The 14,575-nt window shown below is 46.4% G+C and overlaps 1 protein-coding gene across 1 annotated transcript in view; it reads left to right on the top strand.

Moving 5' to 3' along the window:
- The window catches only part of uvrag (UV radiation resistance associated gene), a 73,409-nt gene that overhangs the window by 13,312 nt on the left and 45,522 nt on the right, over positions 1-14,575 (top strand). Inside the window, exons 7-11 of the mRNA XM_056593456.1 lie at positions 1,551-1,656; positions 4,882-5,008; positions 10,935-11,019; positions 13,467-13,554; positions 13,974-14,034. Coding sequence (XP_056449431.1) covers positions 1,551-1,656; positions 4,882-5,008; positions 10,935-11,019; positions 13,467-13,554; positions 13,974-14,034 — 467 coding nt within the window. The remainder of the gene's footprint in view (positions 1-1,550; positions 1,657-4,881; positions 5,009-10,934; positions 11,020-13,466; positions 13,555-13,973; positions 14,035-14,575) is intronic.

Consider the following 14,575-nt stretch of genomic DNA (forward strand, 5'->3'; position numbering starts at 1 on the left):
TTCAACTTAAAGGTACTATAGTATGATACACAATATTTGTTCTTACAGATGTAATAAAGCATGCTCCATTGCAGTGTGACAACATGGTGTTATTATTTAATTGGAAAAGGTGGTAAATCGCTTCCAAATTTGTATTTCGTTATATGGCACGATGGTACAAAAGCAATGATAGGTAGCATAAGATAATCCTGCAGTATATCATATTACCAGTTGTGTGTGTTTCTCTGGCCTCCTGACTTTGTCCTGAGCAGTGGCTGTGAAGAAGTTTTGAGAAAAACGCTCTATGAATAATCAGGGGGGGTTGCTTTTTATTAAAATTTGTTGATGCAAGACATGAAGTCATGATATTGTTTTTTTTATCTGCCTCGACCAAGCGCAAGCCGTCGGTCCAATAGGATCTCAGCTGGTAGAACCCCCTTCACACCGCACCACCGAGAGGGAGAGCGAGCTCTCACGCCGTACGATCAACGCACATAAATCAAGCAGAAAACCCTCACATCCTTGGGGCTCGCAGACCGCTGTGACAACGTGCGGTCTAATTACTGGGTCCATCCCCCAGCAAAGTTTTGTCATGGCTCATCCTCCCAACATGTGGAATGGCCGTCTGATGTTGGTTTAATCGGGTCCCGTGGGCTCTGTTGTGGCAGTTTGTTTTGTGTGTGTGTGTGTGTGTGTGTGTGTGGGGGGGGGGGTCCTTCTCTTTGAGAGAGAAGGCTAGATGCTGAAACATTTCTGGACGTTTAAACAAGTTCCCTGATTGATGGCTGCAGTTATTCTCATGCAGTTTGTTGTTTTTGTGGCTGTCGTTTGTGGCTGTGAATAAACAATGGTATTAAGAAGATGAAAGTATGACAAAAAACGTCACTTTGTATGGCCTACGTTGTTTTATTGTATGGTGCATTTCAGGGTTAGCGGTGGTTTTTAAGGTTTTTGCCTCGTTCTCCACGCTAGACAGGTTGGAGTTTGGATGGGAACATTTGATCTCATGCTTTGGTAAGATCTATTAGACGATAATAGTAGATTCAAATTCTCTCGGGCTATTTGCGGTCCGGGATTTCAAAACGTTATCCTTTTTTCGGGGTATTTATAACCCTTACGACAGTAATTCTAATACTCCCTTGGATTTTCATTATCCCGTTTCATGTTTTCAATATCCATGTTGTTCTTTGTTCAGCATTGGTCTGTTCATTTACTTTCCAATTTTGTGCGGAGGGACCGTGTCCGTGGCGAGCAGCGGTCCTCATTACTATCGGGGGTCAGCTTCGGTCCTGTACACACACAAACACCCACACACAAACGGCCGGGAAAGTCCTCCTAAACCCTCATGCGGTCCCAGGCCCAAACAAACTCGCTACTTTTTTTTTGTTGCAACTTTTATAGACCTTTAATATATTTTTGTATGTTTAATTTAAAAGCTTACTGTATATGTGTCAAAAATAATGAGAAAAAGCAGTAGAGGTAAAGCTCTTTCAGGTTATTCCCACTGTGCGATTGCGATTGGAGACGGCCTCCCAGCCTCATGGTTGTCTCGTGTTTCCTTCCGCTGGCAGGCTCCACACGGCCCAGAGAGCCATCAAGCAGACCCAGGTGACGGTGCAGAAGATCGGGAAGGAGATCGAGGAGAAGCTGAGGACGACGGCTGCTTGCACAGAGCGGGTGAGACGCTTGGCTCCAGACTTGGTGACGCTCATAAATTCATCTGAGTTTAGAAGTAGAAAAGATAATTTTGCAGGTATAATTTTTTTTTAAACTTTTCTTAAATACACAAAGGTGTATCGAGGCTCTCTGGAATTCTCATCGTGGATATGGTATCAGTCGGTGGAAGCAATTTATTTGCATGGTGTATGTTTATATTATCATATATCATTATCACCAACAGATCAGAATATGCTATGGAATGGGAGAAGTTTTCGTGGTTAATAGTGCAGCTAGGGTTAATAGGATTGTTATAGAACCATTTTACACGGTGGATGTGCATCGTGTTTGCTTTATATTCACCCCTCCCATAAGGAGGATCCTCCGCACAGGGGAAATCAAGAAAAGCCCATCCGACATAGCAATGTAATTGGCCGCCGCGGCGCAGCTGTGAAAACGAAGTGCTAATCCCCAGGTACGCGACGAGGCCGTGTTTATTCTAAACAAATCGCCTCAAAAGTGCTCCCGCTCTCTGCTGCGTTAAAGGCCCCGGGGGGAAAGGGGGGGGAGGAGGGGGTCACGCTGACGCCCTCCGCTGTCAGGTAGAGCTTCCCTCGCTCAAAGGATGTTAACCCCGCTCCCTCTCCCGTTGCTTTTAACATCACATACCTTTCAGATCATGTGCAAATACATAGCGATGTCGTGTGCTTTGTTGTACAGCTGCCTTAACGGCAGATTGTAGAGGGATTTCTAGCATGTTAACGCAGGATATTGAAGGTGTGTGTGTGGTATGTTTTAGTTAGCATAGTTGACAGCGGTGTCCTATAGTCTGAAATGTCATCATAACATGACCGAATTGGTTGTCGAAATAAACTATGAAAGAAAGAGGAGACCCCGAAATACATCATGATAGCGGGTGTAATTGTATGATACGAACTCGTTTATAGATGTCATATCTGGTTTGAATGATGTGGGACGTGTTATGATGGAGTCATGGTGTGTGTGTATTATATCAATATGGAGCGTTACACAAACGGTTTTCTGAGCTTGCCCACAATCCACTCTTGCTCTACACTGCCTCTCTACTCCCCCATCTGTTACCATTTTTTTATTTTGACCTTTCTTACAATTTTTCTGTCCCCATCCCCCTATTCCTTCCCCTCATGAGGCAGCACTTCTGTAGCTCTCACACAATAAGACCCCCCAACTGTAGTCTGTACCAGGGCCCTCAAAGAAGCCCTTTATTAAAAGACAGGACCGGGCCGCCTACACGTTCAGTGAAATCAATTACAGTGTCCTTTTCAGGTCACGGAAAGAAATAAATCCACTTTTTCCTTTTTGTTGGAAAAAAAAAAACGGCATTGCCAGTGAGAAATGTGGGGGTTAGGGAATACTTTGTAAGGGTTCTGCCGATTAGTCTCCATCTTCTCGCGTGTGAGATACACACAGTGTGGATGGATCAAAGCGGCACTGCAAACCCCCCCCCCCCCCCCCCTCCCTCACATGGCCCTTTCACCCTCTCACCCACACTCAACCATTAATCTGGGGGGTTATAATGCACACACACACACACACACACACACACACACACACACACACACACACACACACACACACACACACACACACACACACACACACACACACACAGGGAGACACACACACAGGGAGACACACACACACACACACACACACACACACAGGGAGACACACACACAGCCAGTCCCCCACACCCCATGTCTGCTGCATATTTACTCAGCTGACCAACTGCCATTTGATGTTCACTACAGTCAGTCTCTGTCTCTTTCTCTCTCTCCCTCTTCCTCTCTCTTCCTCAATCTCTCTCTGTCTCTCACTGCCGCTCTGTCTCTCGCCCTCTCTCCCCCCCCAAACCCACACACATAGAGGACATGACCTATCTGTCAACTCGCCGCTCTGGCAGTGAACGTGTAGGAGGAGGCTTTGGTGGTTCGTGCCATAGCTGGAGGCTGTTAGCAAGTGCATGTGTGTGAGCATCAGGGTCCGACACTTTAAAAGGAGGCTAGAGATGGAGGCCCTATCGGCCGTCTCGCTGCGACGGCTCCCTGTTTTGCCCCAACAAACCCTCAGAAGACCCGAAGAAGAAAGAGTTTTTTTTTCCTATCAAAGATGGCTATCTGGAGGTGGCTGCGTGTGATGCCACAGCCCGACATTCCTCCCTCTCTCGAATGTGTCATCGCTCCATCGGTTGCCCGCCTCCACACTCTTCAACATCTCTTTAAAGTTGTCCGCACCCCCCACTCCCATATAAACCGAATGTAAATATTGTACGTGGCATCATACATATTATTATTATACACAATACTGCTCCCTTCCACAACTTCCCACGGCTGCTGCTGTTACCCATTAGATTTCCCCCACACAACTCCACGGTCCCCTTCCCCCTAGCCAGGAGATAGAGTGGTTGAAGTGGGGGCGTACGATGCAGGGGCCGTCCTCCGTGAAAGGTAGATGGATGTTTTGCTAATCACCTGCAGCCGCCCGCCACAAGAATCTCCTGCTGTCCCCGGGAACGCGGCGTCTATCTAGCCAATGGTTATGGCTAGATAGACTGGGAGCAAGGTGGGGGGAGGTTCATCATCTGGGGCTGATGGACTCCTACCTGGGTGTTGCGTCTTGGGAGACGGCCCGGTATTTTGGAGGTGTCTCTTCTGCGTGCTGCCGTCTTTGAGCCACGTGTTCGCGTGTGTGCTTCTCTTTGACAGTTATACTGCGTGCCTCGTCTTTATCACTTCTAGTGCTGGGCTGGGGCTAGGGGAGGGTTAAGAAAGGTGAGGCCATGTGTGCTGGGTGTGGTGTTGTGATTGTGTTTGCCTGCAGCACTGGTCGGTATGCAGTGTCCTCATCTGTGATAAAAAAAAAAAAAATGATACCTGTTGCATCATGTATGTGTTGTTATTTTCTTTTTCCATGCTTTAAATGTTACGTAGATACATTTTTCAGTTCGGGTAGCATAATCAATTGATGATCTGAGCTGTTATATCCTTAAATTTATTTATCTTTCATACATATACATTTAGCCTTTCCATATAGTTATTCAAATAATTTCAGGAACATTACCCTGTTGAACCTATTTCTTATCTCTGAACTGGTTCGGATCAGTACAGCGCTAAGAGCAGTGTATTTCCTTTTGTATCAGTATTAATCAGCATCTCCTCATTTCTCCTGTGTCCCCCCCCTCCGCCCCTCTGCCGGCCCCGTGAGCAGAAGAAGGAGCGGGAGTGCATGGAGCTGTGCCTCGGTGTGCTGCGCAGCGAGCTGCAGCGCCAGAGGAAGGCGCTGGGCAGGGAGACGGACCTGAGGCAGAAGGAGCGGGCGCAGCTTAACAAGAAAGGTAGCCACGCCTCGGGCTGCTCGATTATGGGGAAATCATGATTGTTTTGGTCAACATTGAGATCAGGATCAACGATTAATTTTGAGTTTGAAAACGTGATGCATTAGCTCAGCATGGCGCTCTTAAAAAAAACTTTGTAACAGAGAACTTTGAAATTTTCCCTTAAAAAAATACACAAAATGTTCAAATAGAAAACGATTTACAAATATGTATCCAGCTGCAATTTCTATAAAACATTTAATGAATGAAATGCATAAACTACAAAAAAACAAATCAATCGTTAACTCGATTATTTTTGTTTGGAGAAACACGGCAAACACGAGAGAAATGGTCTACCGGGAGCGGGGCTTCGGCCTGTTGGGTTTGGCACCCAGCGGATGCTTGGTTTAAAGTGGCGCTTTGTTTGCGTTTCTGGATTAACGTGCGGTCGGTCGGTGACCTTCGAGCGCAGCGACGCCATGGTCCCTCACCGGAGATCAATCCGAAACTGCTTTCCTCCTCGCATCTCAGAAGGGAGTAGAGTAGAGGGGTATGATGTCATGCTGCTGCACACACCGACAGTAGATTATCGATCAACCAACAATGGCGGCCAAGAGTAAACGTCTTGACGTGGTTAAGATGTCGTGCGATTTCCTTTGAGTCTGCAGTGATCTTTGTTTCCCGGTATGATCGGTAAACATATTAGAAAGTGTGGTGTGTGCAAATATCCATGACCTCTATTGAGTAAACTGATTGCATAAGTGATCCCAGGTCAAAGGTCACCAAACTTGAACTTGGGTTCACGTTACACACACACATGCTCACAAAAACACACTCACACACACTATCTACACCTGTATTGTATTGAGGAATGCCTTTGGTTTCAGCGGTGCTCTAAATCAGATGTGCTTAACTATATGGCACCTATCAACTCTCAATACCTTTCTCCTGGCACTCTGTCATGTCTGAGACTGAAGGGGAGTTCTGCAGTGCTAACCTTCGGAAAGAATCCCGTTTTGAGTTACTTTGGTGGTGATGCGGAACACACATTAAACATTAAATTCACAACACAGACTTAAATAACCTCTGTAGTTTGAATGCGTACACATACACAAACGATTGTATTGAGGTTTGAGTTGTGTGCACTTAAAAAAATATAAAAACATAAAACAAACAATCAAGCAGCATCATAGAAACACCCATTTCTTCTTCGCCAGATAATTGGCACTATCCTTCAGGCTTCCTCGACGGACCCTGGAGGAAGGGGAACAGATACGGGGGTCTTCCCATGGTACTTCCACAAACAAACACGCGCCAGGGCGTTAAACGGCGGGCAGAGGTCAAACTGCGCTCTGCAACACGTTACACTTTACTGCAGCATCCTTGGCGCTCGAAACGTTTATAGACCTGAGAGATCAAACGCAAGCTGGCTGCTGAACTTTATAGGGTACTCACCATCCAGAGCCAGTCTCGACTTAAGAGCAGAGACATTTGTGTGGTTTCTGAGGCGCCTTTCAAAGGGCCCGGATGAAACGCAGCACTTGGGTCCGTGTGTCCGTCCCCACTGGCGGTGTTTGTCTAAACGCAGTGTGCACAAACGGCTCCCCGGGATTCTGATGGATCAACTCTAGCTGTTGTTTGGCCTCAAGGCAGGGCACCTCAGATGGCCACCGAGAGCTGTGATGGAGGCTGTTAATGACTGGCGCCACACACACACACACACACACACACACACACACACACACACACACACACACACACACACACACACACACACACACACACACACACACACACACACACACACACACACACACACACACACTGTACACACATCCAAATGGAATAAAAGCTGTGTGTGTGTCGAACGTGGGTTGGTTTCTTGTTCCTCGATCCTGACAAATGACCCTTAATCTTCTGACTCTTTACCTGTCACCAGTCAGTCTATGGCCAAAGGAACTCCATGCCCTCCCTTCTCGACATCCCATTCATGGCCCTTCTCCAGAAAGGACAGGTGCTTATTAGAAAGCACAGGGGAAGAAAAAGTACCGGGGCCTAGTCCAAGAATGCAAAGGTATTTATGAGGCTATACGAAGAAGCTAAGGCTAAAATTATGGTACTGTGAGATGTTTTTCTTCTCCCGTCTTCCCAGGGGTCTCATAGCTCACATCCCGCAGAACACGCTGTTTGCTTCCCATATATTACTCACGACGACTGTATGAACGTTAACGTAAACGTTTGCGAATCGGCCCCGGCCTGGGAAATAACTTGCACGTTAATTATACCATTAGCCGACAGGTGTGTACGGGAGTTAATACAGTCTGATTGGATTTGGACCTTCACCAACATGCCCGTAGGGCTACATCGGGAGGTGTCAGTGATATAGAACGAGTCACCTCAGACGTGGCTCGTCTGGCAAAACACATGCAACGGCGTACATTTAAGGTTAGACGCGGCTGGACCGGGCTTTGTTGCACAGCCTGGTTTCAGACACATCTATAATTTTTCAACTATCATCAACTACCTTGGAGACCGTTTCTCTGTTCATTGTCAGCTGGAGGCTGTCATTTTCCACACATTCCCCCCTGCCCCTGTTCTTTATTAAAGTGCAGCTTCCACCCGAGCCCATTCTGGCTCCATAAACCGTACGGTCACAGAGTCCCATTAAACGCTGTATGGCCCTTCAGGGGGTATTCTGTGTCCGCGGCCGAGCTCCGATCCCCTTTGTCTCATTCCCAGGGCCGAGACCCGTACCGCACAGTGTGGTATTCCTATCTCTCGCAAGGCAGCCATTGGTGGCAGTGCAGCACCGCTAGTGCTAACCCTTATCAGCCATCGCGGCAAAATAAACCAACTCCACTCAAAACAAATGGGGCAGAAAACCAACCCAAAGTGTGTGTGTGTGTGTGTGTGTGTGTGTGTGTGTGTGTGTGTGTGTGTGTGTGTTGTGTGTGTGTGTGTGTGTGTGTGTGTGTGTGTGTGTGTGTGTGTGTGTGTGTGTGTGTGTGTGTGTGTGTGTGAAACCAATATCCTTGAAGATGCAAAGAGGATTATTGTCTGGGATGTTTTTTGACGGATGTGCTAGAGACTTGCGAAAGTCCAACCAACTGCACGAGCAGCCTAGTACTTTTTAAAGCCTCATGCATCACCAGGCGCTGTATCCTCCTGACAGGTTAACAACCACCCCTTCAATACCTGCTGATTAACAGCAACGCTGAACTCTCGTAGGGAGGGTACATTTGAGGATATGAGTTGTTGTTCTTTCCCATGGTGCGTGTCATAAATACCTCAAAAAGGGCAGGCTAGCTTGAAATAACGGCTTCGTGTCATTTTCAATTTTCGATTCGGATTTCACCTAATTTATGCATCAAAAACGATATATTGTAAAGTGTCTCAGAACTTGGTATCAAGGTCTGGATTTATCTCCTTTTCAGCCGAGACCACAACATCTCCCTCTCCCCCTCACAGGCACCACCGCCAACGCTGTCGTAGCCAGATGGCATAAATCATGTTTTGCGTCGGGCGTTTATTGTACTTAATAAACTGTACTAGTTATTCTCACCCGGCGAAGCGCTACTCACTTTCCCCCGGTCCAATAAATGTCCAGTGTAAACGGGAAGGGGGGTGGGGGTGTCATGAGGTCTCATATTGAAGTCATCATTGTTAGGTGCTCATTAGGCTCTCGTTAGCCTTTCTCCTCCCCGCAGAAGCTAAACCCCCTAAACCCTATAGCATCCTGTACTGCGGCTGCCATCTTGATTGAGGACATGGGTTGATGGCTACTGCAGTTGTAGTCAGTCCTAATGACTTTCTAAGACACCCCCCCCCCCCCCCCCCATATGACTGTGTATTACATTGATAAAAATCACAACTCCATACTACATACCTGAACCCCTTATCAGGGCTTGGTGAATGCCCTGTTCACAGATATTATATTGGTTTATATTACAAGTCTATTGTTATATTAGTAATATTTTAGGCAAGGCAAGCCAACTTTATTCATATAGGACTTTTCATACACGAGGCAGACTCAAAGTGCTTCACATAGAAGCCAATTGTAGAACAATGTGAAGCATTGTCATACAATAAAATAAAATAAGGCATTTCTTTGTTTCACATTTCCGCTGCGTCCTGTTGGCTGCTTTGCCTTACTGTTTGAATAACCATTGGGAATACATATTTTAGATATTTTATACCCACAGTTGGTACGCCCCATTTTTAGATGTCTTTGGAACTGTAGCTTAGTTCTGGGTTTCGTCCAAACTAAACAACTGCTGCACCATATCATTTATAAAAAGATCTCCTTGTACTTTGGTACCATATCGAAAAGATAGATTGTGAATGAGTAACTTTCACTGTTGCCTGTGTTGAATGTGCAGAATGTATGCTAAGGGTGTGACCGTTCAGGTGAGTGAAAACCCACTCACGGTTTTTGGTCATGGATTTCGGTTCGGTACTGGCTGAGTATATTATACAAAAAAAAAAAGGAGTATAATAAATCCTGCTACTATAAAGTACCAGTGTTTTATAGTTATTTCATGGCTGGGACTCCAAAAAGTGCTAAAGTCAGGTTGCTTCTTTTGGTCGGCCGTAGCGTGTTTCCATCAGTCCCGAACGCTGCGTGTCTACCGGCTGACCCATGCGTATCGTCCTGTACGGTATTGTTGAGGGTAACCATAACACCCATAATGGGTACCATACTCTCACAGGAGAGATCATCCTAATTAGAGCCAAACAGCTAAACCTTTGTGGATGCGTGCGAACCACAACACGAAAACAGACACATTCTGTCCAGAGAACCGGAGGACTGCTGTGATACAGTACATTGTGTTTGTTTTTCGGCCGCGGAGCCGTGTCGTGATGTGTTCCTGCTGGATTGCTTTAGGAGGATGAAAGGGTGAAATGATGATGGATGAATATTGCAAAAGCTGGGCTTACTTCTACACTGTACCGTGCGGTGTTTAGACCAAAAAAAGAACACAACAAAAAATAAAAGGGAAAATCAAAAGTTTGCACGAGAAAACTTCTGTAGTCTAATCTGAAACCTGACAGACTTAATCTCCCCCGCTACATCAGTCTGGGGCTCTAATCAGATTGACACCGCGTCCCGTCGCGAACACCACCATAACCAGCACCAGCATCACCCCCCATGGCACGGCTCCCCTAACCCTGTCCTCTACCTAACTCCTTGTGGCGGCCCCCATCCCCGGAGCGTCTCGTCTCGAGCCAAGCGGCTTTCACGAACAGGAAGTAGTTTAGGAGAAGGCAGGCTCCTGAGGTCCGCATGAGTGATGGCCCACGATATTAGCGTTAAAGCTCAGCCTGTCTGCAGACATTCAGCCTGATGGCAGCTTCAAGGTCGCTCTCCTCACATTCCAAACCCCTAAGCCCCCTTCCTTTACGATGATGCCCTCTTTTGTTTATTTCTTCCCCCCCCTCCCCCCTCTCTCTTTTTTGTTTGAGGTGACTTTGGTGTTGCAGTTCAAGAGAAGTTCTTGCTTCCAAGAGAAAAGCTCTTCTAGGTCTTCTCTGGGAGTTTGGACTGTGCAGCCAAGCTTCGTTGACTTGGTGTACTGTTTCTGATTGTATAATCGGATCCAATCATTTTCGGGCTTTCCAGGGTGATGCGTCTGCCAACTGTATCAAGTATTGTCCTTATCTGCACATTTTTGTTTATTTGCCTAGCTCTGTATTTACACCCTCTGACAAATCCTGTAATCATCTCACACATGCCGTGTGTTTTTTATGTGTCAAAAGGGAAATGGGTTGTGTCTGATCGAATGCGGTCTATTTGATGTCGGACAAACTTCAACAGGAGATGGCACAGAACCAGGAGCTAGCCCACCCACCTGTGCAAATTTACCAGAACATAGTGCAACTAGCAATTTTCTGTCTCTCTGTCCCTTACTTGTTCTCTATCTTTCTCGTTCGCTATCTCTCTCGCCAGAGGAAGCGTTCTCCTTTCAGCGCCAAAGTCTGGAGGAAGAGAAGGAGTCCTTAGCCAAGCAGCAGAAGGAATGCACCGCCAAGAGGTATCTATGAACCTGTAATTAGCCATCGCTTTATCTCTGCTTGTGTACACACAAAACACAAACGGGTCCCTTTTTTACCTCCCCATCCTAAACAGAACAGACAATCTGTGAGCGATTACCCAGGTTGCATTGCACTGAATGAAGTGATCCATTGTGCCAGTCAGTTGTTTTGAAAATTTTTGAGAAGACATTGTGAGGCCTTCTGAGAATAACAAGTGTGGGTGGGGTCTCTAGGACGGAGCCAAGGGTGTCTATTTGTGTGTTTTTAACTAGAGACTATGTATACTCTGCTAAAAGAAGGGTTTGTTTACGTAGGCCTAAGGCGGGAGCGGACGGTGGCCCGCTGAAGTCCGCCCCTACCTCTGCATACGAGTCACAGTTTTTTTTTGTCTCCAGCGTACCTGGCAACTGCGGGTAGTTCAGCCTCGACCCGGGAAACACTAGCGGGCCCCAAGAAAATTAGTCCTTTCAGAGGAAATGAACACTGACACTGCTGCATCTGCCCAGTGTCTGCTCCGTGAACTCTCTGATTCTTTCATTTAGCCTAGTTGGTTCTCCATGTCTTGATGTATTTTATTTAACATAAGAAATAGTGGTTGGACTTGCAGTCTATGCATTAGATGCCTGTAGAACGTTCCAATGTTTTACTTGCTGTTCATTTTACCTACAATTATAGGTCGATTACATTTCACGGTAGTTATGCCTGCTACAGTTCGAGGCATTCCTGATAGCTAGGATCCCTCTTTTCTGCTCCTTCTCAAGGTTGCTTTTCCCACTGGGTTTTGGGGAGGCCCTTCTCAGGTCTTAAGGTTAAACGGCGTCGTATAATGCGGGCCTGTAAAGTGCTTTGAGACTAACTGTAAGCTAAAGGAATACACCAATAACCTAGACTTGAACTCTTCATTAACGAAGCTGAGGCTAAAGAATCATATCTACATACATAAGAGACATCCATGGGCAAAAGCCCTGAGTTTGGGTCTGCGTGTTTTTGGTTTGGAAGAGCTTGCCAGATAGGGATGAGTGAATTCTTTTGACGGTATGATCAAGCGGTCAGGACCACTAGTCCCTATGTCTTCTTCTGTCGCATGATAAAAACGGCATCAACAGAGGGTAATGATATGTTGCCTGTCGACCACAAACAAAAGCCAGAGAGAAAATTAAAGTGGAAGGATAGGAAGACAGAGGGGAAGAACGCATCGTATTCAATAACGTCTTCCCCCCGTGAACCTCCTTTTCATCTTTTTCTTTTTTTCTCCTCTCTTCATCAAAGACTCGACGTAGACCCCTAACCGGTGCCGAGGCAGCGTTCCCAGTATTAAACGGGGAAACCGAGGAGAACCGCGATTCACCAGATGTCTCTGCATCTTGCCCTCTGCATACAATAACGCCAACGTTTGTGAATATAGAGCTCGAGAAATAGCTTCTTAATCTGACTCTAGTCATGGCAAATATCTGAGGGCTAATATCGAGAGGATGAAAGCATCACGGTTCGTTCCTTGACGTTGCCCCGTTGAGTCCAATGTTTTTAAAAAGTTTTTAAGGTGCCTTTTTTTTTTTTTCATTTGGTGTTACAATATAACTACATTTGGAAATGCTGTAGATGATCGCTGAACATTGAGAGTCGTTGATGATGCGCTGCGCGGGGAAGGCCAGTCTGCTGCTCAACACGTCTCAGGGCGTTATTGAGCGCTGTCACGCAGGAATGTTGAGTGCTGTGACAGCGGAGCCTCTCTCACAATGACGAAGAACTGAGCCGCTCAGTGGTCATTTATTTATGATATGAAATCTTTTAGTCAGGACCTGACCACCTATTTTAAATTTAAAGACCATTATGACTTGTAGAGACCTGGGTAAAGATAGCAGGAGCGCGTATCAGCTTCATGACTCAATCAATCACTCCTGGGGTTAAGAAGAAGCGGACAGCGCATTGTACTGACACTCTGTCCGCCGTTTGTTTCACTCTCTAGACTCTCATGTAATGGGCGGCTTAGCGAAGGGAGACTGACATGAGTGTGCTGTCACAGCCCATTACACTACATCCATATACTCTACCCTCCTCCAGCAGCCCCCTGACACGCACACCCACACTCCAGACTTCCTCTGAATTCAACTTGGTCCCGCATGCATCTCTGCTCTTCCTCCCCGGTGGCTCCTCAACTATCGGTTAATTCCCCCTCACAGAATGACGTTCACCGTCTTCCACTCTCTCTGCGGGACGACAACTCTTCTCCACCCTGTAGCCAAGGCACACACAGATACTCACGCACACATGCTCCCCCACAGCCCCAGCGACGTCACCTTGCACCACTGAAGACTATGGCCTTTGTCTCAGCCTGTCCAGTGACTGAGAGTGTTGTCCATGTGTCTCGCTCTTGTATCCCTCTCTCCAAACAGCCCCCTGCTTACCTTCTTTCTGACCTCTTCCCCCCCTTCCTCCGTCTCTCCAGGGAGCAGTTCCTCAAGTCCAACGCTCAGCTCACCTTCCGTTGTCGGCAGCTCCTGTCTGAGCTGTCCTACATCTACCCCATCACTGTGGTGAGTGATCAAGGCGGCTTCAGTGTTGAAGCTGTGGAACCGTTCATGGGATGGAGGAAAAATGTAAAGCATAAGGTCATAAATGTGCATGATGTTATCCCTAAAAAGAAAGATGTTGGATCCTCTTGTGGGAAGGATAATTATCTTGTATTGTCATGAGTTCCCCTGTTACCTTCCCCTTGGCATTTCAGGAGGGCTTCCAAACGATATATTTTTTTAATTGATTTTCCATAAAGGTAAAACAAATATATATAAACACTCTGAATGCCACCAGCAGCGCTCAGTACTGAAATAATTTAAAGGCTTTCACCCTGCTGCCTTACCCCTGGTTAACCCACAGGGACTTTGTTTTGTGTTCTTGTCTTTTACTTTGTCCTTTTCATTGCCTTTAATCTGAAGCTACAAACCTAAATCCACAGGCAAATCAGTCGGATTACGTCATCTGCGGAGTCAAGCTGCCCAACTCGGAGGACTTCCAAGGTAAATGACAGCTGGTCTGATTGGCTCTCCATGTTAGAGATGCCTCCATGCATGTCCTTCAGACATCGGGGCTCATCCCGGTTTGCATGTTTTCTATTGCTAAAAATATATTTTTTAAAGGGCAGTTGATATAAATACGATCGCGTAGGCAGTGCACATGAAATGGCGGAAAATATAATTTTAGTAGAATAGTTTCCAACTTCCGTAATGGTGCCGTTTTACAGCCCCCAAAAGGCCGATAAAAATGCCATCCTGAAACACTCACTAGAGTTGGACTCACTAGAGTCCAACTCTTAAAAAAAAAAAAAAAAGCTCATCAAGTCTTTAACGGGCAGATCACAACAGGACTGGATACTCAATGTTCTGCAGCCGTGCAGTCTCGGCTCTGTGTTGACCACCTACTGGAGTCTTGTTTCTAAACCACTATCTGCCCACAATAAACACGATCCCATCCTCTTGTCTCCCAAACCTGAGAAGACCCAGCCTCCGCCGGGCGGTAATGTAAATATGCTGCTATGACAAAGACTTTGTTTGACACACA

The sequence above is a fragment of the Gadus chalcogrammus genome, chromosome 7 (assembly GCF_026213295.1).
Source record: "Gadus chalcogrammus isolate NIFS_2021 chromosome 7, NIFS_Gcha_1.0, whole genome shotgun sequence".
Classification (NCBI taxonomy): domain Eukaryota; kingdom Metazoa; phylum Chordata; class Actinopteri; order Gadiformes; family Gadidae; genus Gadus; species Gadus chalcogrammus.